Source organism: Zootermopsis nevadensis, unplaced genomic scaffold, assembly GCF_977971745.1.
Source record: "Zootermopsis nevadensis isolate Lab colony 2312 unplaced genomic scaffold, Znev_1.0 Znev_ptg000021l, whole genome shotgun sequence".
In the NCBI taxonomy this organism is placed as follows: Eukaryota; Metazoa; Arthropoda; class Insecta; order Blattodea; family Termopsidae; genus Zootermopsis; species Zootermopsis nevadensis.
Window position 1 is genome coordinate 17,120,323 of NW_028259153.1, and position 27,270 is coordinate 17,147,592.

Consider the following 27,270-nt stretch of genomic DNA (forward strand, 5'->3'; position numbering starts at 1 on the left):
AATATTTGTAGGAAATGTTTGTGTCAATTGAATACTAAGACACAGGCAGAAAATTAATGATGTCCTTCCTAAAATTAAAGAACAGAAATTATTTAATATGGTAGAGAACAGCCTACAGCTTTATACTGCCAACATATCAGAACAAAAATTATTAAAATGTAGCTGAAGGTGAAGTAGGGAAGTGTTAGGCCAATAGCCTGGTGCTCTTTTGAGAGTCAGGATGCTGCCCTGAACTTCTGTTAAAGACTGTGATGTCAATATAGGTACTGTAATCAAAGGACAGCAGTGATCCCTCCCCTCCAAAAATATAGGATACAGAGTACAATCCTCTGAAAACTTTAAAAAAATTATGTAGTATAAAAGACAGAATATGAAACTGTTTGCTCTAGTATTAAACTGAGATAATTTCACTTCAGTAATTCAATATTATTATTTGCATGAATACAACTTCATGGAAAATGTACTTATTGAAGGTTCTTTGTGCAATAGAAATATATGAACTTCAACTTGTTTAATTTCCAACCTCTCTGTTTGATGTGGAACGTCAGCTTTTTGTATGAGTATCTTGTGCGCTGTTGTATAATTCAGTCAGGATAGGGGCAAAATCTTGAATCTGGTGGCATTAGGAACATCTTAAATATAGTTACCTTTGAAATACTGTTCATCAGCAGGGATACGCTTAAGCCAGTGTTCATACAGTTGTGTGAAACCTTTATGGAAGCCACCACATCGCTACTTTCAAAAATTCAATCTTTGAAGCCACTTAAACGTCTGCTGCATTCTTAAAGTGGCAGAACTTCAAAACGGTCCTATGACAGTAGAAAGTAAAATGCAGGACTGAGGTGTCATCACCACACCACACTTCATGACATGCAACTTCATCAGCAGTTAATAATGTGCCAGCGCACTGTCATGCAGAAGGACCCAGTCTTTGACTAGCCACAGTTCAAAACACACAGGGAGATGAGTAAACAATTACTTGTAAACACATGATTTCCTCCTAGTTGCAATGTCTTCCTAAATCACATTCCTTTTCAAGAAATCTTGCTGCAACTTTTGACCCTTGGTGACAATGGTTACCTCCACATAGAGGATTGTCAATAACTTGGAACTGTACAAGAATCACATGATTAGCTCACTACTGATCAAATGGTTGCTACATTTTCTTACATGAACATTCTCGGTAAAATGTCATGGCAGACAGGATCCATCTTCAGATCTGTACTGATGATGGTATATGGTATGGCAACTACAAAACAAAACAAAAAAAATCTTTCCCTGCAAATCACAACTACCACATAGCAATGACAAGCAAACACAACCTTCTCACAATGCCCTATTTCTACGATATAGGCTTTTAGTGGAGGTCACCCAGAATAAAAATTCATCAAAATTTGTTCAGTAAATTCAGGGTTTGAAACATGCAGATGGACAAACATAACCTCCCTATTATATGAATTTACAGTTTTCTCAATCTGTAAGTACAGTAAAGCTGTCTCACTACATGCTGTGTAGATGCTTGGGGGGAGAGGAGGTATAGCTCCTACTCATTCTTCTCATTCTTAACCTTAGCACTAGATAGGGGGGAGTAGTTAGCATCACACCCTGGCTGCACTTTACCCCTGGGAAAGGACCCTGGTACCCACTGGACAGGAGGCAGGATGGACACCACAGCCGGTCTGGACACAGAGGCTAGAGGAAAAATCCTCTGCCCCTGTCTGGGATCAAACCCCAGCCTGCAATATATATAAAGAAAAAAATGTGCTCTTCTATTTCCAAAACATCATACACAGTTGGATGCAATGTGTAAGGAAAGGAACTAGGTCAGTCAGCACAACACACGCATTATATCATTAACCAAACATGCACTACATACAACAGTCAAAAAACTTACCCAGAATATAAGCCATATGGTGGATTTATATTGAAAATGCTATAATTATAACCAAGTATATGAAATGTATACTGTCTGCTCTATAATGCCACATACCAAGAAAACTATTTCGTTTAAATAAGCAACCAACTGAGGACAGTATGATGGCACATATATACTCATTCATAAAACATACAATCTTCAGCACATATGCTAATTACCTACTGATCCAAGTAAAATACATGCACACAGTTTATGTCATTACTATTAAAGTAACTGCACAAACCTAAGTACAGTACAATATAACACATTTAAACATGACTCCACAAGACAACTTAATACCTGATGTGCAAGGACATGCAACAGTTCTTCTCCCAAATTAAGAATTATTAACACCTTCACATTTAAAAGACAACCAGCTCTGAACAATCATACCTGATTCAATATGTGCAAGTATTTACATCTGAAGATTTCTGTCTTCTGGGTTATTGCGCTGTGTAGACTACACAGCGCAATAACCCAGAAGACAGAAATCTTCATATTCACCGCTGTGAGAACCTCAAGTCTTACATATTTACATCTGAATTATATTTTATGTGATTATCATAATATAACACTGAAGGACAGAACTGTCAAATATGGAATATCTGAAATAAAAATTGTCTTGTTGAGTCACAGTAGATTTTAAAACAAAGAAAATTAATGATTAACAAATGTATAAAATAGAAACAAATATACAAATGTTTTCTAACAGTAATTAAAATGATTAGTTACAGAGCCTACATAAATATTTTGTATTGAAGCATTTGGTTGTGTGTAGTACATGACAATACTTTTATTGGACAGTTCAATAAGAATATTGTCCTACATAAATATATTTCATCTTATAATTAACTACAGTGGAGGGTACATGCATTTAAATTAGTACATAACATGAGATTTGAGGGTCTCACAATGGTGAAGATGCCAATTATGGTCTTCTGGATTGTGAAAGTGTGGTCCCATACATGGTTAGCAACATTTCACGGGAACAATCACCTTGATCTTCAGGGCTGCCACTTCAACCCTGAAGATGGAGGTAATACATCCACCTAAAATGCTGGCAACTAGCTTTTAGAAAATACACCATCACAACCCAGAAAACCATGATCAAAATGGTACATAACAGTTATAAATCATAAGCAATATTTCTTTGTAATTCATGGACTACCCTTCACCAGCAACAAATAGGAACAGCATTACTGTGCCAGCACATGTTTATGTTTAAAACTTTAAAGTAAAACACAATTGATTCTCCTTCTTTTCAATGCAAGTTTCATTAGGAGACTAGGTAAATATGGAAGGAAAATATTAACCCATTGGTATCTAGCATCAAGATCTTTTCTGTGGGCAGCTGTAATTTCTATACAGTTACACCATGAACAAAGGTCATTTCCTTCTGCTACCTGCTCTAATCTTGCAATTTAAATGAATACTCGAGTCCATTCAGCAGGCCATTTGAAGTTAAATTTACTAATTTCTAACTTGTGTTCAACTCCAGGTCACCCATGCACTGTCCAGACAGAACAATTTACAACTTTCGGGGACATGTCGGCTCTGCTACCAACCTTTTATCAAGTTTACAGTTTCTGTTAGTGGTTGCGTGCTTGTAGGGAATGAACACAACAGCATTTCACCTTGAAGAATTAGCTGTGAACACACTGCTTCTAAATGATTAAGAAGCCAATAAATGTAAATGTAAATGAATTCATGTAGCACAGAAAAAAACAAATGACTGAGGGTGAATACACTACCTTATTACAATTTTATTAATATTTTAAAGTCTTAGCAGTAATTTATGTTGTTTTACATTAAATGGAAAACGATCTAAGTACTTCTTCTGTATTGTATATAATCAAAGAACTATTTCAATTCACAAGTAATATCACAGCAGTTTGCATGAGTTAGTACTCTGTACTCTATATTAAGTCCAGATAGCACACAGTTCTTGGTTACACAAAACCATGTCAGCACCAGTTAGGCTGTTCCATGTTCATGCAGTGTACAAATTTCATTCTCAGTAATTTTTTAAAGCAAGAGGCACTTAAACCACCCAGAAGGCACCGTCCCTCTGATATGTTTGAAGGTTTTAACATTTATAATCTATTATTTTAAGTTATTAAATTATGAAATGCTGCATGGATGGCCTACACACATAATGGCAACAGATCAGAAATTTGCAAATGGATCCTAAAGGAAGTTCCAATTGGTTAAAATGGATCTTGTATTTGCCTAAAGGAACTGAGGCACAATGCAAAAAAACCTCAGTCAGCTTATCTATGAGCCAACATTTGAACCTCAGACCTACCAAATACAAAGCATGACTACTAACTTCTTGATCACCATGTTTTGTTAGGTACCAGTGGATCAGTACAAGGGTTTCAAAAATGCACTTTGGACATCTTACTGAAACCTCAAAAAAAAAAAAAAAAAAATGGGTTGATACATGGCTGTTACATGAGCAAAGCTCTTTAATACATTAGAGTCCAGTGAATACACGAGGACTGAATTTTATTGGTCATTATCTTGAATAACACAAATATGGCAAGTACTGGCACAGTCTAGCCAAAAATAAATTATGACAATTAGAAGTTTTCACAACGACTAAAATATATAAAATATGCAACTTGAGATTCAAATGATATTTCATGTGCACCAGGTTCTTTTTACAAAACACATAGTTACATTAATATTATTTTTTATTCTTGAATATAACTTGGTTACAATTTACAATTAAAAATTCCTTCTTTATGACTCTACAAAACATGAAGACTATAGCAATGGCAATATGTTGTTAGAAAGATGAGCGATGAAATGGAGAGGGGCAAAACAACCGAGGTATCACGGTCTAGCTTCAGCCCCTCTGAAACAGGTACAGAGAGTTGGGGACACTGGTCAGAAATACAGATTTCCAAGGGCCACATGCTGTGGTGTGCACTATTCCCCGACTCCCTATACGTCAATGGCAATGCTCTACGACTGTAACATGTTGTCTGCGACGATTCAAAACACAAACTTGGTAAATCAGCCCACAAAGAAATTGACAGGGCAAAAACAAGAAGCTCAATAAAAACAAAATATGTCCAAATACTTTATACACCTACACAAGATACAGGAAAATAGGGGAGAGACACAAACTGCCGGCTGGCGCAATGAAAATGTACACAAGACATATATTTCAAACACCCAACTCAGTATAGTACACTGGCTCTTTCATTGGTTCTTCAATATGGATCAAATTTATTTTGTGCAAAATTCATGAGCAAGAATGCTACCCCTCCTGTTGCCTACAAGAACAGTCAATGGAGTGAATAATGTTGGCCCTCAAAATTAGTTTAGAGTAGAAAATAAAAATGGAGTGATGTTCCTGCTATTATGTAACCTCTTCAACTGCCATAACAAAATGGCATGGAACATGTCATAAAATGTATAGCTGTTCATCATAATTGCTAAAATTTATTACGTAAAACTTTAAATATGGAAACTTCAAAGCGTTTCTTACATCCTTACTCCAGCACGTAATGCACACTGGCATATTGGAATTTGTATTCTTGTCAGATTCAAAAATACTGCAATATAGACTTTAGAAGAAAATAAGATAAAACAAATCCTCAATCTATGAGGAACAGAAATACACAATGTGAAAATGAAAATTTAGGAACAAGTCAAAATACCAGACAGATACTTTTACTTTTCTATGATTATGATCTTATTAACAAAATATATAAAGACAAAACTGACTACAACCTCTACAAAAACCCATTGCCCTACATACTATCTAAAGGAGAGGAGTCTCTTCCTGGTCTGGTACTCAGGTACTGTACAATGTTTCAAGCCCCAGCATGCAACCCTGTCCCCACCACACTCACATCACTTGGCACACTGTGGATGGACCAGACATGCCACATGCAGAAGTGTCAATGTACATTTCACTTGTCACTCACAAAGTCCAGTGCTGGCATCGAGTTCTCAATACAAAACTACAGCATTAATTATGTCCCACATACCTCCACTATCACCTTTGCCTGATTTAATTTGTGTAGTAGTAGTAGCAGTAGCAGTAGTAGTAGTAGCAGTAGTAGTAGTATAGTAGTAGTAGTAGTAGTAGTAGTAGTAGTGGTGGTGGTGGTAGCAGCAGCAGTAAATTGATAGCAATGGTAGTAGAGTAGAGTAGAGTAGAGTAGTAGTAGTAGTAGTAGTAGTAAAAGTAGTAATATAACATAGTGTGGACAATCCTACAAAGATATTCACAAATTCTGCCATGGTTCATGCTGGAGGAACATTTACAATCCCACAGTATATTCACAGTTAACATTTTTAAAATACCATCCAAAATTCTGTGTAGTTATGATGCCTGAGCTTCCCTGCCTTGTATTTACACTTTAAAATTCTTACATTCTTTGTCTGATAATAGAATAAATTTGTGACACAGAAAACAACTTAGTTCCTTCAATGCATAAAGAAAATAAGCATACATACTTATAAAACAAACATATTTCTCATCTGACACAGTGGATCTAGATAAGAAGAAATTCCACATTAGCTTTAGTATTCTTTCAAATAAATGTGGTATCACTGCAGAGAAGATGTTAATGAGTTATAAGCGATACCCTCTCTCTCTCCCTCACACACACAAACAACAAATAATCCTAAGACAAACAAATCTCAAGAAAATGAAATCATTTCTGAAAAATTAATTCATAGCTATTGACTTATTTTGAGAAACAGCCAAAAGGCACTGTACATCAATCAGAATACTGCAGAGAGACAGGAATATTGGTGAAGAGAGGATATCTTGTTCATCCACAACTGTTAAAATATGATTACAAACTTCTGCTGCCTTGTTTACTGCTGTTATTTAAGTTAAGAATTAATAGGCAACACTGCACAAATAATTAGCATATTTTCTTAACATATCTTTTCCCATTGTCTGCAGCTAACATACACAAAACAAAACAAGATTACTGTGCAACGAACCATTTGCATAAACACTATCCAAGTACTGTTTTCAAATCTCAACACAGTGAAATGACCAACAACAAAATTGTACCAAGCTTTACATAGAAACATTATGATCGTATGTGTATATATTCACAATAAAGCAGTGTATTTCATCTGAATTATGAGTTCTCTCATCAAACATTTCTGTGAATGCCAACATTGTTTGTTACTGGTCTACTTAAAATTACAAGAACAGTATCCCATCTTTGAGGCAACACCATCTTATCAAGGACTTTATAATTAAGAACGAATTTCAACAAAAGGCAGACTGTATTACATAAATATGAAGAGCTGAATACTTTGTGCTAAAATGCCACCTAGTACAGATTATGTAATCTACCAGATGTTATAAATTAACTGCCTAAACAGATTCTTGACATCCACATTTAATCCCTTAACCGGTTGCTAGTAACAATCCTCTTTCAAGTGCTCAGACAACTGTACAGTACATTTAAAATTAAAATGCGTAAGACCATAACCACCTGTTATGATCCGAATAAACTAAATCAGACATAAACTGGCAGCCATGAGAAATCAATATCAAAGGACACTGGAAACTACACACAGAATACCTTTCCATGCACAGAAAGTGTCTTGTCTATAACAGTGAAGGAGTTACAACTATCTTCCATAAAAAAAACAAAAACAAAATGAATCAAGAGTATGTATTTAGTTATTTCTACAGAATGTGTTCAAAGCCAAACAAAACTTGACAAAAACAACTCTAAATAAAAATGTTGGATAAACATGAAATGTAATGAGGTCTGCTATTGCTCTTTTTCCTCTATATTATAAATAAGCAGCAAATATTATTTTGTTATTCCTCTCTGATGACATTACACAACACTCAAATGCAGAGTCCTGTTTTAATTCACAAATTCATGTAAACACTTCAAAGTAAGGTGCAGATTTGCAAACAGTACTTTTCTTCCCCATTTGCTGGAATTTTTAAAATGCCAAATCATTTCCAAACAATAATTTGTGTCACTAGTGTAAAAACTAAGCAAAATTAATTCTCTTATCAGACATTTAATTTAAGAATCAACAAATGTATACAACTTTAACTAGACATCAATTATGCCATAAGACAAAATGACACCAGACACATATAAGGGTTTGATGCCATCTGACAGGTCTGCCAATCCAAACTGAAGTGAAGTGATGGATGAGTGATATGTGTGGCAGTGCTGGACCAGGATTCGTTGGATCGATTCATTCATGGCATTGCTATGCAAACGGGAGCACATATCAACTATTCTGCTTTGATATTAACTCAACAGATGCCATGTTTAATACTTTAATCTAATTTTGAGAGGCATCTTACAAAATTTATGAAGTTGTCTTTAATGCATTCTCACAATAAATCTTCACATACACATTCACCTTAACACTGTACAGCCTGTCCATCAGGAAACACCCTTGCTGCCACAGATGGTAATGCAGTCTGTACGAGATCATACACTCAACTACGAAGCCCATGTTAATTCCTCACTTAACTGCCAAATGTCATTTGTTCATGGCAGTGAAGTTTCAATGTTTCAGACAGCTCAGTCACAAACTATGTCTACCACTTTATATGAGGAAGTGTTGCTCCCATTACTTGAGGAACGAGATGAAGAGTTGTTTCAATATCCACACACCTGGACCAGACTTGGAAATGTCCAAGTATTCACAACACACTCAGGCACAAGATCAGCAACTGGTCACTTCACTGTTTTGTGTTGCTGGGGGTGCACTATGTCAGTCTGGCACGCTTGGGGGAAGGGGACAGAACATCACTACCCTCTTCCTCTTCATCTTCATCAGAGTCTCCCTCATAGTCCACCAAAGCCTGAGGAGATACAGAAATAATTAAATTAACAGGGTCTTGCTTAAGAAACTGCTTTATTACACAAGTTACAGTAGTCAACACAAATGTCTGAAGAAGTTTCTCAAAGCTGGCTATCCTCTGGGATGTTGTCTACATACTCACTGCCATGAGAGTCTCAATCTCACACCAGTACACAACAAAGGATTATAAAATCTTGTAACCTTATTCTCAGACTCATGCTACAGGTGCTTGGTAGTGGAAAGCTTTACCAAGAACAATTCTTACGTTTGAAAGACGTGTGTTAACCAGGCATAAATCACGTGTTGTGGAAATGCATCTGGAAAGCACAAACTGGAACTTGTGATTGGTAAAACCAAAAAGCCATAATCATTAAAGAGCACTGAAGAAAACTGTACTTATGTCCAGTATTACAACCAGAAAGACAGATACATGGATGGTGGAATGTTTGAAAACTGGTTCCACAAGCATTTTGATCCAGAAGTTCAGGCTATCTTGAAGGAGAGAGGATTACCACAGAAAGCAGTGTTGCTGCTGATGATGAAATCACAAAGTCTGAAATTCTTGACATGGTATGTGCTAAGAGAAGCTCTGAATACATCAACAAAGACAACGAAAAACTGCTACAAAGTGTTCAGAGCACATTATAGCCATGGACACTGTGAATGCTAAGACGGTGGAGAGGATTAGAATGAAGGAGAACAAAGTAGCGAGTGTACCAGTCGAAGCATGGTGCTACAGTGTGCTGACACTACTATACTACACGGGTCAAAATGAATTCTAATAGTGGTATTACAACAGCCAGAAAATCTGTACTGATATGAGGAATCTAAGCAACACACAAAAACAATCAACCATTACACACTATTTCTCTAAATAAAATCAGATGAGAAAAAAAAAAAGTAAATTAATTTTTGATGATCTTGAATGCGCCAAACAAAAAATTTGATCATGTGTTTTCTAACTATTCATGTATTATATTCACCTCATTAGCCTGGTTAATCAAAGGTTTATTGAAGGTCCAAATACTCTTCTGTTCATTTACCTTTTTGAACAATGATGTTGATTTAGTGTCACCTGGTGTCGGACTCGGTGGTGATCCTACCGTTGCATTATTGCTCAAGTTGTTGTTAAGGATATTACCAGTTTTGCTGCTATTATTTATCAGCTTTGGACTATTACCATCTGGCTTTTTATCAATAATTTTCCCTGAAAGAAAAATGTTATGGATTAACCAACATCAGAATAAAAAACAAATAGAATAACATCCAAAGAAACTCAAAATGTACTGGGAGAAGACATAAACCCTGACAAATTTTGCTGCATTCCTCCAGTATCATATCAATCAATATCTGAATGTTGAAGTAAATTTCACAACAATTAATCCACTAATCCAACTTTAATAGTGCAACAGACACAAATACTTGATGTTTTAAGCCACATAAAGTTTTGCTTTTAAGTTTATCATTCACAAAAACCAGACCTACTGTGAGGTCATAACAGGAAAGCAACAATTAAAACACAAAAAGAAACCTTGCTACATAATATATTTTAGAAAATACTGTGTACAAAACTCTGAATCCACAAACCTATTGAATCTAGATCAGAATCCAGCTTTTTGCTGAGAATATCATTTGCTGCTGGAACTACTGCCTCACCATCATCAAAATCATCATCTTCATTGAACCACATTTCCTCTTCTTCTTCAAGCTGGCGTTGGTCTCTCCGATACCGACTATTCCGCAGGATGGAAGGCACGCTAGAACATATGGAACTACTGTACATTAACCTCTTCCCAACTGTAATATACCTATACATTTCATATCAAAGTATTCAGCAAGTGACAGTTCTTTCTAAAACTATCCTGCACTTATTTTAAAAAGGAAAAAAGCCACCCAGTAATGCACCACGTAGGCACACGGAACAGGTGGTACAGATCCTACTCATACTCAACCTCGGCACTAGATAGGAGTGAGCGGTCAGCATCACACCACAGCCACACTTAACCCACATACCCACTTGACAGGAGGCTGGGTGGGCCCCAGAGCCAGTCTGGACACAGAGGCTAAAAGAAAATAATTTTCCCTGCCAGGGATCGAACCCCTATCATTTTATTTTTTTATTTAGTGTTCTGTCTGACGACAGGTCCATATGAACAGGATCCTTCCATCCTTTTCTCGGACTGGGACCTGTTCATATACGTTCTTGGCAGATGACCCAGAAGTGGTTTGCCATTGCCTTCTTCTGTGTGTGAATGGAGTAATTGTTGGGATGCCACGGAGAAACCGGGGAATCCATAACCCGTATACTATCTACCAGTTCCTGTTCAGGATAAAGTTTTCACAACACCATTTATAAGCAAAGTTCTTTCTCAGAATTTCCACAAAGCAACATGAGACATTCCAGTCCCTCAACAACATTTCAGTCCAATATGTCTCATACAATCCACAAGGAACTAAACATTCATTCTGTGAATGGAAGAAAAGATATCTGTAAGATATACATATTAACCAAACCAGATTACTCTACTGCACAAACTGAAAGGAAAGAAATAGGAATATCATTCAAAATATGGGCATGAAGTCATAATGGACAGAAGACAGCAGGATACTTACCTATCTAACGCTGTTCTATCTCTATCCTTGAGTTTGTCCTGATGCTGGTCATACCTCAACTTGAGAGCTTTGAAGGTCTGAACATATTCAATGTCATCCAGAACTTTGCCAAAATTTTCAACAACATGTGAGCAAAGGGATTTGATGTCTTCCTACAACAACAATACGACTGTATAAGAGCATCATGTCTGTCCTAAATTTTCCTTTAGTTTTCATGGAACACTCACAACACAGCTACAGAAACAAAGAATTAATGGTACCACACTTGGAGGTCAGACTCAGTACGAGTACAAGATATATTACAGATTTAAATACATAAAGCATTACATAAGCCACGTAACTAGACTGAAGGCACCAGAGATGTATTCCATGTCACAACATGCCGGTAGAGTTCTTTCACAATCAAAGTATTTTTTCTGTGCTTGGTACACAAGAAACAAAACTGTGCTAAATTATTTCCATTACAATGTCTTCCAGTTAACTTACGTCTCACTCTTAGGACAGCGAAACAATGCTAATGATATTCTTGTCTGCATGTAAAAACTTCACATTTAGAATGCCAGATATAAGTTCCAAGGTACAAGATTGATCATGAACTTACCAATTTAATGAATTCAAACATCTCTAATATTGCTGAATCCAAGAGGTTATATCTGCCATTGTTTCTTACAAATGCATCAATAACTGGTGCAAACAGGTTTCCCTTTATGATATATCTGTAGTAGAATTCATCCTTCAGGGCAATTATCTTCCTCATCAACCTCAATGCACCTACAGAACATAAATACTATGAAAATAGGATACCTTACACTTACTAGGATTTGAGGTTTTCACAGTGAACAGTCAAAAGAAGGCTGTCTTCTGGGTTGTAGAGCCATGTAGTCTGGTAGACGTTTACCAACATTTCAGAGGTCCTTGCTTCCTCCATCATCAGGGCGATGAGTAAGCAATAAATTGAGAACATCAAATCTTCCATAACTATCCTCTACGCAGAGGCAACTCATCTCTGCATTCAGAAATTTGAAACCTTACAGATCACCTTACTCATCGCCATGATGATGGAGGCAGAAAGAACCTTTAAAACATTGGTAAACTACCAGACTGCATGGCTCTAAAACTCAGAAAACACAAATCTTCAAACACCTTAATAATTCTCCAATTCCAAATCTGTTTATTCTATTAAAAAGAAAAGTAAAGCTGTCCCGCTATATGCTATGTAGGAACTTGAGTGGAATAGCGTTGTAGCTCCTACTCATTCTTAACCTCAGCTCTAGATAGGGGTGAGTGGTTAGCATAAGCCCCGACTGTGCTTTACCCCTGGGATAGGACCCCGGTACCCACTGTATAGGCCCAGATCCAGTCTGGACGCAGAGGCTAGAGGAAAAACACTTTGCTCCCATAGGGAATCGAACCCCGGTCATCCAGTCCATAGTCAGTCTATTATCTAACCAAAAACATATTTTTACTACTTATGTCACTCAATGGTTGTTTCTTGAAAAAACCAGTGTCGCACAGGGACAATGTTTCCAAATGACTAATAGAGAGAATAAAGAACATGACATGAAAACTGAGTGAAAAGAGCAAAAAAAATCTGTAAGTTTCCATTAGTCTTTGCTTACATACTGTAGGACACAAAGGACCCAATTCAATATGCAAGACTTTAATACCTGAGACCGCTTAAAATACAAAGTGTATAATTTATGCTAGTTCAAAACATATTTTAATTTTACTTTCTCATTTCAGACACTAAAAAAAGTAAAATAAAAATGTGGTAGTCACCCAATGCTAACCTATGTAGAGACAAGCTAACAAGCACATCATGCTCTGGCTCCTTTGAGATGCTATGTAGCTTTTTGGGCTGTCAATATGCAACAGCTGGGTTAATCTATACAACTGTGTGGTTATATGAGGAGAAACTTTCTATTAAATTTCATTCATGTAATACTTACAAAGCACGAGGAATGTATGGGTAGACTTCATGAGTACCAAAATGCGCCTTAGCAGATCCTTGTTGAGAATACAGTTCTTGATGTGATAAGTATGATGTTCTACACAGAAGGACAGCAGCTCCAGAATGAGACCCAACAGCTGCACAGTCTGGTAATCCTCTTTAGCTGGATGATCTTCAGCAGTATTTGCTAGTAAAGGTGCTGAACCCAAGAAAAACCAACACACAATATTAGTTCTTACGTAGTTCACCCACACAGATTTCATATGTAGCAGTCACATAGCTGTTAAAATAAAACACAGACTGAAAGAAATGATAAAATGAAGTTTTCCCACAGAGATTAATTTGTGCACCCCTCTATATGGCTACTGCTAAAGCTAAGCTTTTTAAAGTGTTCATTCCTTGTAACAGTTCCCGTTCATGTGCAACAAAACTCTTTCAACTGCTGAAACACCAACAATGATGCGACCTTCAAACCTAAGTAATTTTACCTCACATTATTTCATGGAGTTTCATTATCCAATCTTCTATGAAACAATTCTTAATACATACACTGTTACTTACTCTTCGTGTAATATTTGCATTGTACCACCATGCAAGTATAAATAATGAAACATTTCTTGATGAACTGTGATATAGACTGTTCATTCTGTCAGTACCTACACTTGAACTTCATGTTATGTACATTTTATGGCAGATTTATATAATCAAAATTTAATTTGCTGCACAACTTTTAGCAGAAACTCCCAACACCAGATTTCACTGACATCCAGTCAGTATTTTCACATAAGAAAAATAAGGATGCCTTAGTGTTAAGCAAACACCGAACATAGAAGTACAAATATGAAAATGTTCTGTAAACACATATTAAGAATCTCCTCATTTTGTGACTGTACTGATATGGATGGATCCACATCCTAACTATATCAGGGACAAGTATACGTACCAATGAGAACATGTATACTGTGCTTGTAGAAGAAGTTAAGGAAGTCTGTTTTCTCAGATTTGTTGACAGAAGCCAGCATATTCTCTGGATCTAGAAGTATTCTGAGGATGCCCATTAGCTGCACAGCACCCCCCAGCTCAGGGTCATTATCACAGATCATTTGCTCAATCACCACGTTTATTAACATTTGGTCCTGTAAATGAATATGAATATATAAACCCTTCAAGGTCTTACATTCAAAACAATTCTTAACTACTAAATGGGACATGAACAACATACCTGCTTAAGCAAACTACAAACATGACACATGGTCTTTAAGATCAAAACAATTGACCATCAAAGGTATTTATGTACTAGAACTCATGCAAGAAACTTCTGCAACTCAACAATTTTACTAATCTCACTTGGTTTCAATGTTGCACTTAGGTTTTCTGAAATGCTGCAACATATCTAAAAATTCATGAACTGGCTGTTACACTGGCTAGTTTCCTTTACGTGTCCTCATAAAAGGTCCTATTTTTAGTTAGATCAGATGAATGAGTTATCATGAACAGACCAAACTTAATTCATTCTTCCAAAAGCAGACAATCATCCCAGTACCCACATGGCTGCACATGTGTGTGTGTGTGTGCATGCATACACAGTGGGTCCCAAGTCCACTATTGCCAGCATTCTGCAATGAACTTGACACATTTTATGCCACATTATGATTTTGCACCACACCTTTCCTGTTTACATGACATTCTTTGCAGTAAGAGTAACACATACCATAAATTCATAAACACATCAAAGTGTCACCCCTTTTCTCATTTTCACTGAATTAATTTGTAGCTGATATAACTGAGGATGGAAAAGAATGAACCTTACTTTTTCACCACTGGCTTTCATCTTTTTTTTGCTGTATTTTGGATTTCACATAATTAAAAAACTTAAATAACTGGTGAGGCATAAAAAATTCAACTCTTGGCATTCTTTTACAAAGATTCCAATGCAGCCTGCCAAAGATGCACAAGTTAAACCGTTCTACCAACATGTGAGAAATTGAAGGGATTATGGCAATAAAGAATTCAAGAACCCATATCTTTACATGGAATCTGACCACACAACCGAGCAAAATGATGTAGCCAATAGCATGTCAACTGCAACAGGTAAATACTGGACTTCAAGGAGATTAAAATTTCTTTCTTTAACACAATGTAGACCTTTACTCTACACAGGCACTCTGAAGCAATAACAATCATGTGTCACTAGTAATTGAAGTGGGTTATGCAAACTCTATACTAACAAATTTTATGGCACTACAGTCTTAATTTGGAAAGAACCAATACATGGAACTTACTTCATCTGTATTGCTGGTCTGTTGTAAAGTGTAGTCGCGGACGACGGACGGAGAAAACTCTACAATATAAGTGAGAATATCAATGGATGCTGTCTTTGTTTGAGCATCATCTGCTGCTAGTGTGATCTCCAAAGCCGGGAGAATTCCCAACGAAGACAGGGTCTGTAATAAATGAAAAGTAACTGTGTACATTGGTTTTCAATTATAAATTATTAATGTAAATGTAAACAAGTATAACACTGTGTACCTTATAAAAAGACTCCTTTCCTTGAGGTTGTAAGTTTTGTGAAAAATTACAGAATTCTTTAAGAAAAAGTACCAGGTCCCTGCGTTTTTGTTCATCGGTTCCGTCATCTGTTAGTTGTGCAAAAAGTTCACTGAGGAACTTTTCATCCTCCTATTAAAAGATTGAATAAATATAATTAGTAACACAATAAGGAAATGAATAATAAGATAATTTAGTAAATACATCAAGCAGCCTTCCACTTTATATTGACAATGCAAATGATAACCACAAAGTTTAGATTAATAAGCATTTTAGAATTCAAGCAAGGATACTTTATGACATCAATAGTAATATGCTTATCATACGAATGTCCATAAACTGATAAATAATTAAAGCAGCATATATCATTAGACCTTTTTTAATCATGCGAAATATGTCACACTTATTTAACTGCACATATAAACCATGAAAATAGTTAAATGGAACCACAGGAACATCTAAATACAAAATGTGAAGCAAGACTAGCAGCATACCTGTATTAATGTAACAATTTCCACTTTGTTAAAAAAGATAAAACTTGATAATGTGGACAGCATGTTGTCTTCAAAAACAGATGGGGTTGGTAATACAACATCTTGAATGTATTGTACACGGTATGTTTGATGAATTTTAGCAAGAAGCTCTGGATTAGAAATGGGTATGACCTCTTTAAACCTAAAACAGAATCAATATATTAAACAGGAAACCTATTACAGGCTCATCCACATTTTGTGTTGGTTCCACACATACAACAAAACAAATAAAGCAAAATCCACAAATTGTAAATACTCATTAAGTATACAGACACACTAACATGGAATACATAATAATTTCCCTAATACACCATTCCAGAAAATGAAGAAAAGCTCCGTGAATACAAAGCGAGAGGCAGCAATTCAGGTGTACGATATCAACTGAAATGCCACTGAAAACATGGGATCCAAGGTTTAATGGGAAGTCAAGAATGGCAGGTGAAGTGTTTTTAAAAAAATAATTAGCGCATAAAAAAGTATATCTCAATGTCTGCTGCATGTATATGAAAGAAAAAACTGTGATTTCACGTGAATTTAAGCTGTTCATCACTATGGATGGCAGGAAACTGCTGTCATACAAGTTGCCATAGAAGATATTCAAACGCAGAAAAATATGAATCATGTAATCATCCCTGGAGGGCTAACACCATCGTTTAACTGGTAGATGTTTGTGTAACAAGCATAAGCAGCTTTTGAACAAAGTGTATGTAAAGCACTCTAAATTAAGAGTTACATATGCCCATATAAAGGAAGGAATAATGTAAGGAATAGAAATGAGAATAGAAACATCTGAATGAAGCACAAAGCACTTGTCTGAAGATAAAATATGTGATTCCAACTCTGAGGGAATCTGATTCTCCATATTATCACCCACAATATGCAGAAACATCTTAGGAACAGGAAGGTAGTAATAATTATAATAAAAATAACAATTACAAAATTAACAATAATATTAATAAATTATTCTACGAACCTGGCCAGTTGTTTCAGGTACTGTCTGTGCCGTTTGGGAGCTGGAGAACTTGGGTCATACTCAAGACATCCTACCACATCAAATATTGCCTCCTCTGAAAATTTAAATGCAAAATTAAGAATAACTATAACTTATTTTTGTCTGAATCTGCTAAAGTATGTGAGCCAATTGTGGTCTTCTGGACTGTGATGCCAGGTAGACTTGGCAGCATCACAACCCAGAAGACATCATCACTACCATCAAAAACTGAAATCTTATACGTCAAAAGTATTACTGGTAAGTCACAATTACTACAAAACATGAAGGGTCAAAGATTAAGTACTTTCATTATGTAGTATTTGGAATATGTACAAAATAAATACAACAGAAATATAAGCTTCAGTAAAAGGAATCTCATAAAATACAAAACAAAATTAGAATAAAATCAAGGTTTATGTTGAATAAAATAAAATCAAATAGACTGAAATGGTTTGGACACTTTGATATGGACTGCACAAAACAATAATGAATCTGAGAACATTTACAAAACAGCCTATGGGAAGACCATGGAATCAAGTCTGCTTGAAGAGAATGGTATGAAAATATATATTCAATGGAAATATTCGACAGAAGGGAAAGTTGCGATACAAAGAAATAAACACATATTAAAAAGTAAATAATTCATAACACAAAGCAAGTTCTAATGGCTAAAGCTCTTGTGTGTAAAAATTAAATCTCCTGTTTGACATGTTACTAATACAGATTACAAATTCTCACATTAATGTCAAGTTAAATTTAAAATTGTCAATCATGAACTATATCATAATCTAGTCAACAGGATCAATACAAAATGCTAGTAGCACTCACCCCCAAACATAACTTCAAACAATGCATTTTTATTTAATAAAATGAGGTTCTTGAAAATTTCGTAGAGACAATGCAGGCCTTCTGTATTCTCCAGATCTTCACACATATGAAAAAGATTTAATAGTTTCCTTATGTAACCTTCATTTTCTATTGCAACTGCTAATTTCTCTTTCCTCATGGGTGTTGTTAGACAGCTTCCCATCAACTAGAATTAAAATAAAAACATTGTGTTGAACACATGATGGAATTCACTCGGTCAGAAGAGTTCTGACAAGTTATAAATTACATGAATCAGCAACTGAAATACTTTTAACTTGAAATATACTTTACAAACTTTCCATCACTAACAATGTATTATTTCATATCAGCTTATTCTATCTGCACATATTCCTCTAACAATGCCATGAAAATAGTCAATTCTACCATGAATACGGAATAGTTGCTGGCTTTATAACTAACTAACTCTTCTTATCCTCCCAGATGGTATGCATGGTTCCTTGAGCAGCAGATAGTTATTCAGACATCTGACAAATTTCCTGCCATCACGAAACACAGAAATTGATCACAATGTGCTCAAACCCCACCACCAGCATTTTAAATGTTAATGAAAACTAATTTGATGACCAACATTATATATATTCTTTTACAAGCAAAATCATCACAATTCACAACCAAGTTGGTAAAACAAACCTCATTAATTTCTTCGAGGCGACTAAGCTCACATGGAGGTAACTCAATAGGCGGAGCAGAGTCGGACATATCATCGAAACGCTCGTCTTCTGACTCTTCCACAATGTCTTGTGTGATGTCCACTGAGGGATCCTTCCCTTGAACTTGGCATATTTTCTCCCATATTTCATCACAACCAGCTTTTTCTTGAAAACTGAGTGCTAAATCAAAGTTATCTCCTTCTGACCAAACAATAAGCGTATCCTACAAAAAACATAAATACAATGAGTCTCTACATACGTTACAGCAAATTGCCAATTCTCTCTAAAAGTTTGAGAAAGTCAGTTTTACATCACTGTAACGTTACACAGTTCTGAAAATAATCACAGCAATGCGGGACCAAGTATGCACTGACTAGTGCAGGTCTCTATGTCAGGGTACAATGTCTCGTACATTATGATGCAGCTGGCTGCTAGTCAGATTAAAAATTGTATCTACCTCCTATGGCATTATTGAGACAGAAAACTGACAGTAAACACTCTCGTGTTGTGGACAAATTTTAAACTACCAGTTCCTCGCAAAAATCACTCATTTTCAATAAAATAAAGTCAGAATGTACAGCTGTGAGATTGTGCTCAAGTTAATGCTTATTCACATGCTTAAAGCTTACTGGGGTGTTAGCACATAAGGAACTATGGGGGTGACCTGAAATGAGATAAAATTAAAGTTCAGTTTCTTCAGTTGCTACCTTTACTAAAATAATATGTCATTGTAGTATTTATTCCTTTCTTTCTAAGTGTTATCACTTTTACATTAGATTTCATTTTCATTTAACGAGATAGACCTGTTAATCCATAACCCAGTCAGTCTCATCCAGCTAATAGGGAGTCTATTGTATATGAGTCTGTAACAATTTCATGCAAAGCTGGGTTATCAACTTCTGTGACCCTCTTTTCTGCTTTTTGTAAAGAAGTTGTAACAGCATCATCTGGGTATGAAAAACATGAGTGTGATATGAGTTCAGACAATTGCCTAAATCCATTTACCTGTTGTTTCTGATATGCTGTGTCTGGCTGAATCTTTGACTCCAACAATAATGAGCCTGAAAATACAACCATAATTAATTCACTAACATAATAAATACCAAATTTATCCAAACACCAAGTGAACCTGTGTTCTAAAACCTTTGCATGAAAAAACAAACTATGCATCATATTTGTTGATTCAATTTGTGCAGCACTAAGTGCTACATGTGAGAATGCTTTCTCAGCAACATATTTTTTTTCATTAGCAACAGATTCTTAGTGCTGTTAGGGTCAACTTTCATTATCCACATCACTTTACTTTGTATCTGCTCTCCACAGAAATAGCTTAAGCTTCATTTAAGCAACAGGATGGAAAAGCAGAATTCCACTGATACACATGAACACTGCTCATACTGTGCCTACAGCAGAGAAATGTTATTTCAAATAATGAGCAGAGCAGCCACACAGAATACCATACTAACCACCCTCCCTTTCACAAACCCCTGTTATAGGAAACCCAGATAAATGATGCAAATACAGATACTGGAAATATATAAGACAAAGTGACTGATCACTTACAGTCTGTGAGAATGAAGATTTTAAGAGACCCCAAGCAAATAAAATCATGCTGCAGCCAGAAAATTTGAAGTGAGTGAATGCTGCATACAAAACTTGAGAAAAAGAAAGACCTATTTCAACAAAGAAGAGGTCATTAACACTCCCTTCTTAAGAAAAATGTTACAAATGAATAAAATATGGCTAGTAATAGCTACAACAGACTTCAATATACAGGCCAAATAAATTTGTTGTACAAAAATCTACAAAGTACAAAAAAGTATATGGCTGATATGTTCAAATAAACTAGTCATAAAATTAATGAAGCCAAAAAAGTGGCACCAGGAAAATTTCCAACTGGGCAAATTTGTCTAAAAAATAAAACTTGTAACTCTACTGACATATGCTAGCCAATGCTCTAAAAAAAATACATGACTAATCTGTGAAGAACTCTCTTGGCTCTCTGAACGGAGGGAGGGAGGAAATGTAAGAACCTTTTATTTAAGAACATGAACTAGAAATAGTTTGCATTAACAAGGAATAAATTAAGAAAAACCTAATTCACTGAAGTAAAAATGAAACATTATTTTATGCAAACAACTAAATAACTTACCATCAGATTCTGCTCGAACTAACAGTGAGATGCCTTTTAGGCGATCCACATATGAGGAGGAAACATGTCCTGTACCTCGATCATCCCACTGCCTGTCTGCATTAAGTGCATAAAGCTTCACGCGTCTCCGTGTGTCTGTCATGGCAGAAATCAAGCTTTCACTGCTGACATGTAATCACTGTCCCAGGCAATACCATCTACAAAAAACATACACACAAGAAAATCTACTTCAGACACTGGGTACACAATAAAAAAGTACTTGTGATATTCTAAAACGTTTTTACCAGCACAAGATTATCTACTTTATGGCACACTTCTTCTACAAGTGATTCACAGCTCAGTTCTTTCCACAATAACGAAAGTGGACTGTTGACGGCAGTAATGTAACACAACAATGCCGAGTAAACAGATGACAACAATTAGTTTCCTAGGTAAAACAACAATTAGTTTCCTAGGTAAAACAACAATGCAGTTCATATAAAAGCTGACCATTGTTGTCAGTCCATATTTATGCATTGTTGTATAGATCTTACACAACTTTGTCATACATTTTCGTCACAAATCTTTGTTACGCTTTTTTGCCGAATGACCCTTCCGTATAGACGTATTTACGTCAAAAAAAATTGACAGTGGAACCACGGTTCCGGAGAATCTGACGTAAATACGTCTATACGGAAAGGAAGTTTATATACTAGCTTTAATTACAACAATATTAACAATGCTGAGGAAAAAGATGACATACCAATGCACGCAAGCTGACCATTGTTGTCGATCCATATTAACACATTGTTGATATGGATCTTACGTTTTTCCTTCACTTGTTTGCCGAATGACCCTTACGTATAGACGTATTTACGTCAAAATAAAGACTGTAACACAATAGGGCAATGGCAAACTTCTGGTGCAAAATTAAAATTCAATAAGAATAAACATTTCCATAGTTTAACCCAAAAAGAATTATGAAAAGCTTCGTAACTCGTATGCTTCATCAAATATTACTAGAGTTATCACATCAAGAAGAATGAGATAGATGTAGGCATGGGAGATAATACATAAAGTATATTTATCAGAAAACCAAGGAGAGACCACCTAAGAGACCTAGACACAAAGCGAGGATAATATCCAAATGGATCTTAAAGAATCAGGGTCAGGAAGTGGATTAGCTTTTGACAGCTCAGGATAGGGTCCACAAAGCACAAAGCAGGAGTTGTTTGTGCACAATACATTTAAAATTAACAAATTTCCACATTGTTTACTGAACAAAAAATCAACAGATCCAATCAATACAAACACCAAACAAAAACCTGGAATTCCACCTCAATGGCTATACAAACACACTTCATGGACTATTCATCGGATGGAAGCATGAAACAGTTGTTGCAATGCACATTAGTTACTCTACAGAAGAGAATGGTGGCAGTGTAACATGCCCTGTTTGGCATTCTACACTCATGAGTTGATAATGTATATAACTATACTGAATTACTGTTAACTTTTACACATATTAATCTACTTTTAGTGCAAAGGCAGCCCATATTCAAGGTTTGGCTTACTGCTCATACACTAAAAGTTTTGCAAATTTTCCTGCATCCAATACAAGCCACATTCTTTACACAACACGCACTTATAACGAAAATAAATATATAATAAAACTTTTACATAAATACGTACCTCAACACCACCAATGTATATTTATCTTGTTAAGATCAATAATGCTGATCCCCTTAAGTCGAAATTGAAACCAAAAACTTATCCATCATCACTGGAGTAGCAATCTCATTGGCGGCCAGTCATCTTTGACTCATCTCTGTGTCTATTATAAAACAACACAGCAACAAATAGATGATTAGACACAGCAAAAGAGAGGTAGATTTATAAGAAATAAGAAAATGATGACATCACTGTTGAAAACTAAAAAGTGAGAGACAAAACAAGATATGTCACCAAGTAACAAAAAGCTGAAACTCTAAAATGAAAAGACAATAAATAAAAACAGAACTTATTTCAAATCACTGAAGTTACAATGAAAATAACAGAAACTGAGAAGAAAATCACATACAAAGTAGTAAACTACTGGAGGACACAGAAAATAGCTTAATTATTTTAAAGTAGATTAATATCATAATCAGAAGGCTATGCAGGTACTATGCAAATAATTTACTTCATAATGTACAGATTTAAAGACCAAGACACAGATGGCCCTCTCTGTCTCTCAAAAGAACAATCCTGATGCTCACAAACAGGACAGGCATACACCTTCTGCCCACCACTTGACTAAAGAAAGACCAGTGTGCGTATATCAGTCTGGTGTGCATTCTCAATACATACAATTATTTAATATTCAATATTGGGCTGAGAATTATACAGACCACTGCACTAAAGTTTTGCAATACTTTTTATAAATCTGACACTCCCTCCCATAAATTAATTTTAAGCATCCTAGACAAAACACATGTTTTCAGTTGATGACACAACAGAGTTCTGCAAAAACGTACGTGTAACCTATAAATGATAGGCACGTACATATTCCTCTCCACAAATCACTTGGCATACATAAAGACAAACTCTCCACCCCTCTGTTTACAACAGGATCATTCATGGGTGAGACAAATTGTAACAAGCTCAGGGATAAGAGCCACCACTAACTCTGTAGACACATCAACAATACAACACTAACATGACCAGTTTTGCAATCCACCACTCAAAATTAACCTTAATAAAATACGCAACTTATAGCAGCAGAATCCAAGACCTGATTAAACTAGTACATTTTACGAGCATGCCCCAAAATGGATAGTTTTTTCTACGAACACAGAGAAAGGATGGCCATCAAAAACCAACATTAAAAACTAGTAAAGTGCATTGCCTGTTTTTTTAAAAAATTTCCTCAAAATAAATTGTACTGAAATTGCATACTTATTCACAATCTTATGAATATATTGATCCCAACCCCCTCCCCACTAGATTAAGAAATGTATGCAGAGTGTAACAATTCATGAATGCCTAATTATAAATATATTACAGGGCATAGATGGTGGATGAGCAAGGACCTTCAGTATACAGCATAAAAAACTTTCAACATCTCAAGAAGTATGAAGCAACATGAAGATAGGCACCTATTGGTGGTTGTGCTGTGTAGTCTGGTAGAAGTTCATCGACGTTTCAAACGTGCTAACTGCCTCCATCACTAGAGCTCAATGCCCTAAACCCTGATGGAGTCAGTTGCAAGCACCTCTGAAACATTGGTAAACTTCTACCAGACTAAACAGTGCAACAACCAAGAGACACCAATCTTCATACTTCCTGCTGTGAGAACCTGAAATCACACAATAACATATTCCTGTAACAGGCTGTATGCAGTTTAGCAAAGACAAGTCACCAGAAAGGCAACATTATCTGGAGGACAACTTCAATTTCCAGCCGCTGGAAGCTCTTTCCCCAAGGGTTAAAGAAGTGAGGATGACCACTCCCCTCCATCACGATTTTCTTGCCAAATTGTAATTTTTTGCACCTTAAAATACTGTGGTATAAGAAACCTCAGACAGCAGCATGCATTTATCTAGACATATTACCCACTTTGCATTTCTAACATCAATACTCATGATATAATGTATTTGATTCTATATGTATAAGCTAGGCATAACAGAACATAGATCAACCTGTACACATCCTATTGTTCAATGCCTGCATTCAAGTCATACAAAAACTCTACATCTAATACTATTTCTATTGCAACATTTACAATTAATACATAAAATGTGTACATATTTATAACGTATGTCAGCAAATCTATATACATGTATGAATGCTATATTGACATATGATACACAATTAATAATTAATTAAAAAGGATATCCTGGCATTTGCCTGGAGGGATAAAGGAAAACCATAAAACCTCATTCAGGCCAGGTGATATCTTTAAATGAAACACTTGTATAAACAACAAACTGCAAAAACACAACACAGCTGCATTAAGGGTCATAAGCAGTGTCAATTATCCACTATGCAATTTAATATAACACATAACATAATACTTTTGCATACAATTATCCAATTCATTCAATTCTACATGAAACAAACAACACTGCTAAACTCATTGCTTCATTATAAAAATGAATCAAAGTATTGATCATTATATTTACCAAAACTACTAAAAATTATTCCTTTCAATAAACAATTTTGTGCATATAAGATCTGAGGTCCTCAAATTGATGATGATGATGATGTTGGTCTTCTGTGTTTTAACACAATGTGCATGATGTTACAGCCAGAAAACCAACACTAATAATTTTGTGTTTTTTCTCTGAAAGATACTTAGCAATGTACATAACAGCAGCACACCAAGTTTACAAATATCTCTAATAAACAGATACAACACTGGGAGAAATAAAAATAAGACAAATTTGGTTAAACATGTTCCATGAGCTAAAAAATTAACAATGCACCCAGTCATCTTAAGCAGTCATAAAAATAGTGAATCATGCTTTATAAATAAGCATCCTCACGTATGAAACTTTGCTTATAATCTTTCTATACGAACTCTGAAACTATTTCATAGTTACTCTGTGACTACATACTGCTGAAATAACTAAATGACCTTTAAGAGGTTATCTCAATCACTGATTGCAATCTAATTATAGTATTCATAACCTAGTTTGTCTCTAACCTATCACACTACTTTACAAATGTCTTAACTGTAGGATATAGTAAACATCTAACTCCAACCACCATTGGTATTGCAGTTTGCGGAGCAGTTGGCTACTCGCAATGAATTCTGTATTTTCATTTGACTACAAATGACTTGACAGGTAATACTACAAATTAATGCCACAATTTTCAAAATTTACTAATTTACCCATGACAATCCAGCTGTAACGTCTTCTCCCATAAAAATTTGATATCACCACTAGAGAACACATAAGCATTTGCTAAGAAAATAATAGGCCTTGTCCACACCGAGGACCTACAAACACATCTTCAGTTAGCAAGTATGCGTTAAGTTTACACTCGTAAAGTTACTAACATTCATTGGTAGCATTAATAAATAAATAATATAACACACAGCAACACTTATATTCTTCTTTCTTTAAATTTACCTAATGTCTTAACAATCTGACGTTCCAGTACAATTCCACACAACATCAAGCGCCATGTTGGATTCACAACAACGCGCTACGGGGTCCACAAGAGGAGGCAAATGGAAGCCCGCGTAATATGAAATAAAATTGTTAGATCTATAACCATCCAATAATATTAATAACAAGCGAACAACAATTAATAGTGATCAGTAATGATGCATTCAGATTATATCCAGAATGTTTCGAAAAGAAATGTACCACTTGCTACATGATACTCTGTGAGAAAGTAATTGCTTCTGCTGCGATCAATAAACAGTTGACGTTGTATAAGCGTGACGTGCTAATTTACTTCTGTACAATAGCACATTGAATTCACGACTTTCCATTTACATCCGTACTCTTTGCTGTTAACCTTTCATTTCCAAAAAATGTTTCGTCCAACTTCATACGTTCAGAAGCCAAACATCATCTTGGCTATAGAGCAACGATGATTAATTATTTAATAACTTTATAAAACAAGCGCCAAATATCAACATATATTTTTTAATGTTAAACTGTTTGAACACTACTATCACTTTTTACCGAAGGGTTCTAAGTCCAGGGTTCAGCTTTCTCGACTCATTTCCGATAAATCAAGACCCGAAATCTACGAAACCTTTCCAAGGCCAAGGGCATGAAGATCGGAACGATTATCGAAGTGACGCAAGGCACAGAATGATAAGGAAATTCTGTGCGTTCCACATCTACAACATGAAGCAACGCTAGAGTTGTTTTATATCTCTCCAGATTCCGTTGGTATTCATTACTTTCTTCGCCTTCTCACCAGTCCAAAACGATATTAATGGTTAGCATCCTTATTTGGAGGTCCGCTGTTTGTAACCCTCCTGATAGACCGACATTTCAGCATGAGAGTTTTATTGTTTTTGTACAATCTACAAACTTTTACGATTCTATGTGAGAAAAAATTGCAGTGTAATATCTGCTGCCATTTGTTTAACAGTAGTAAGGCTTCCATGCTCTTGTGACTTCATGGACAAGATACGCAATATAATAAAACCTCGCTCCTCACGTTAAGGATAAGGTTACAATCCAAGCGTCTTAGCGTGAAGTCGAGAAGAGTGCGC

The 27,270-nt window shown here is 35.7% G+C and overlaps 1 protein-coding gene across 5 annotated transcripts; it reads right to left on the minus strand.

The window, feature by feature from the left end:
• Positions 1–1,902: 1,902 nt before the first annotated feature.
• Positions 1,903–26,310, minus strand: flfl (serine/threonine-protein phosphatase 4 regulatory subunit 3 flfl). 5 transcript variants are annotated; one of them, XM_087352544.1, is made up of 18 exons: positions 26,165–26,310; positions 22,740–22,881; positions 21,811–21,937; positions 21,069–21,265; positions 19,922–19,977; positions 18,897–19,139; positions 18,207–18,411; positions 17,361–17,454; positions 16,349–16,529; positions 15,837–15,986; positions 15,590–15,751; positions 14,251–14,443; positions 13,306–13,506; positions 11,958–12,127; positions 11,357–11,508; positions 10,331–10,515; positions 9,787–9,950; positions 1,903–8,744 (listed from the first exon to the last, which is right to left on the minus strand). In XM_087352544.1, exons 4-18 carry the CDS (start codon positions 21,208–21,210, stop codon positions 8,649–8,651), a joined length of 2,394 nt encoding a protein of 797 aa, XP_087208670.1. In that variant the 5' UTR covers positions 21,211–21,265; positions 21,811–21,937; positions 22,740–22,881; positions 26,165–26,310; the 3' UTR covers positions 1,903–8,648. The 5 variants fall into 5 exon arrangements, with proteins under 5 accessions (XP_087208670.1, XP_021941637.1, XP_021941635.1 ...); XM_022085945.2 differs by lacking the exon at positions 21,811–21,937 and having other exon boundaries at positions 10,331–10,500; XM_022085943.2 differs by lacking the exon at positions 21,811–21,937.
• Positions 26,311–27,270: the final 960 nt, after the last annotated feature.

What these genes read in the sequence shown, in the direction of transcription:
- flfl (XM_022085943.2), bottom strand. Translation starts at nt 21,210, where the DNA reads ATGACAGACACACGGAGACGCGTGAAGCTTTATGCACTTAATGCAGAC. An exon ending in GAAAGGAGTCTTTTTATAAG is followed by an intron (nt 15,752 to 15,836) that starts GTACACAGTGTT and finishes CATTTATTACAG; the next exon opens with ACCCTGTCTTCGTTGGGAAT. An exon ending in TTCTGATCTAGATTCAATAG is followed by an intron (nt 9,951 to 10,330) that starts GTTTGTGGATTC and finishes TTTTTCTTTCAG; the next exon opens with GGAAAATTATTGATAAAAAG.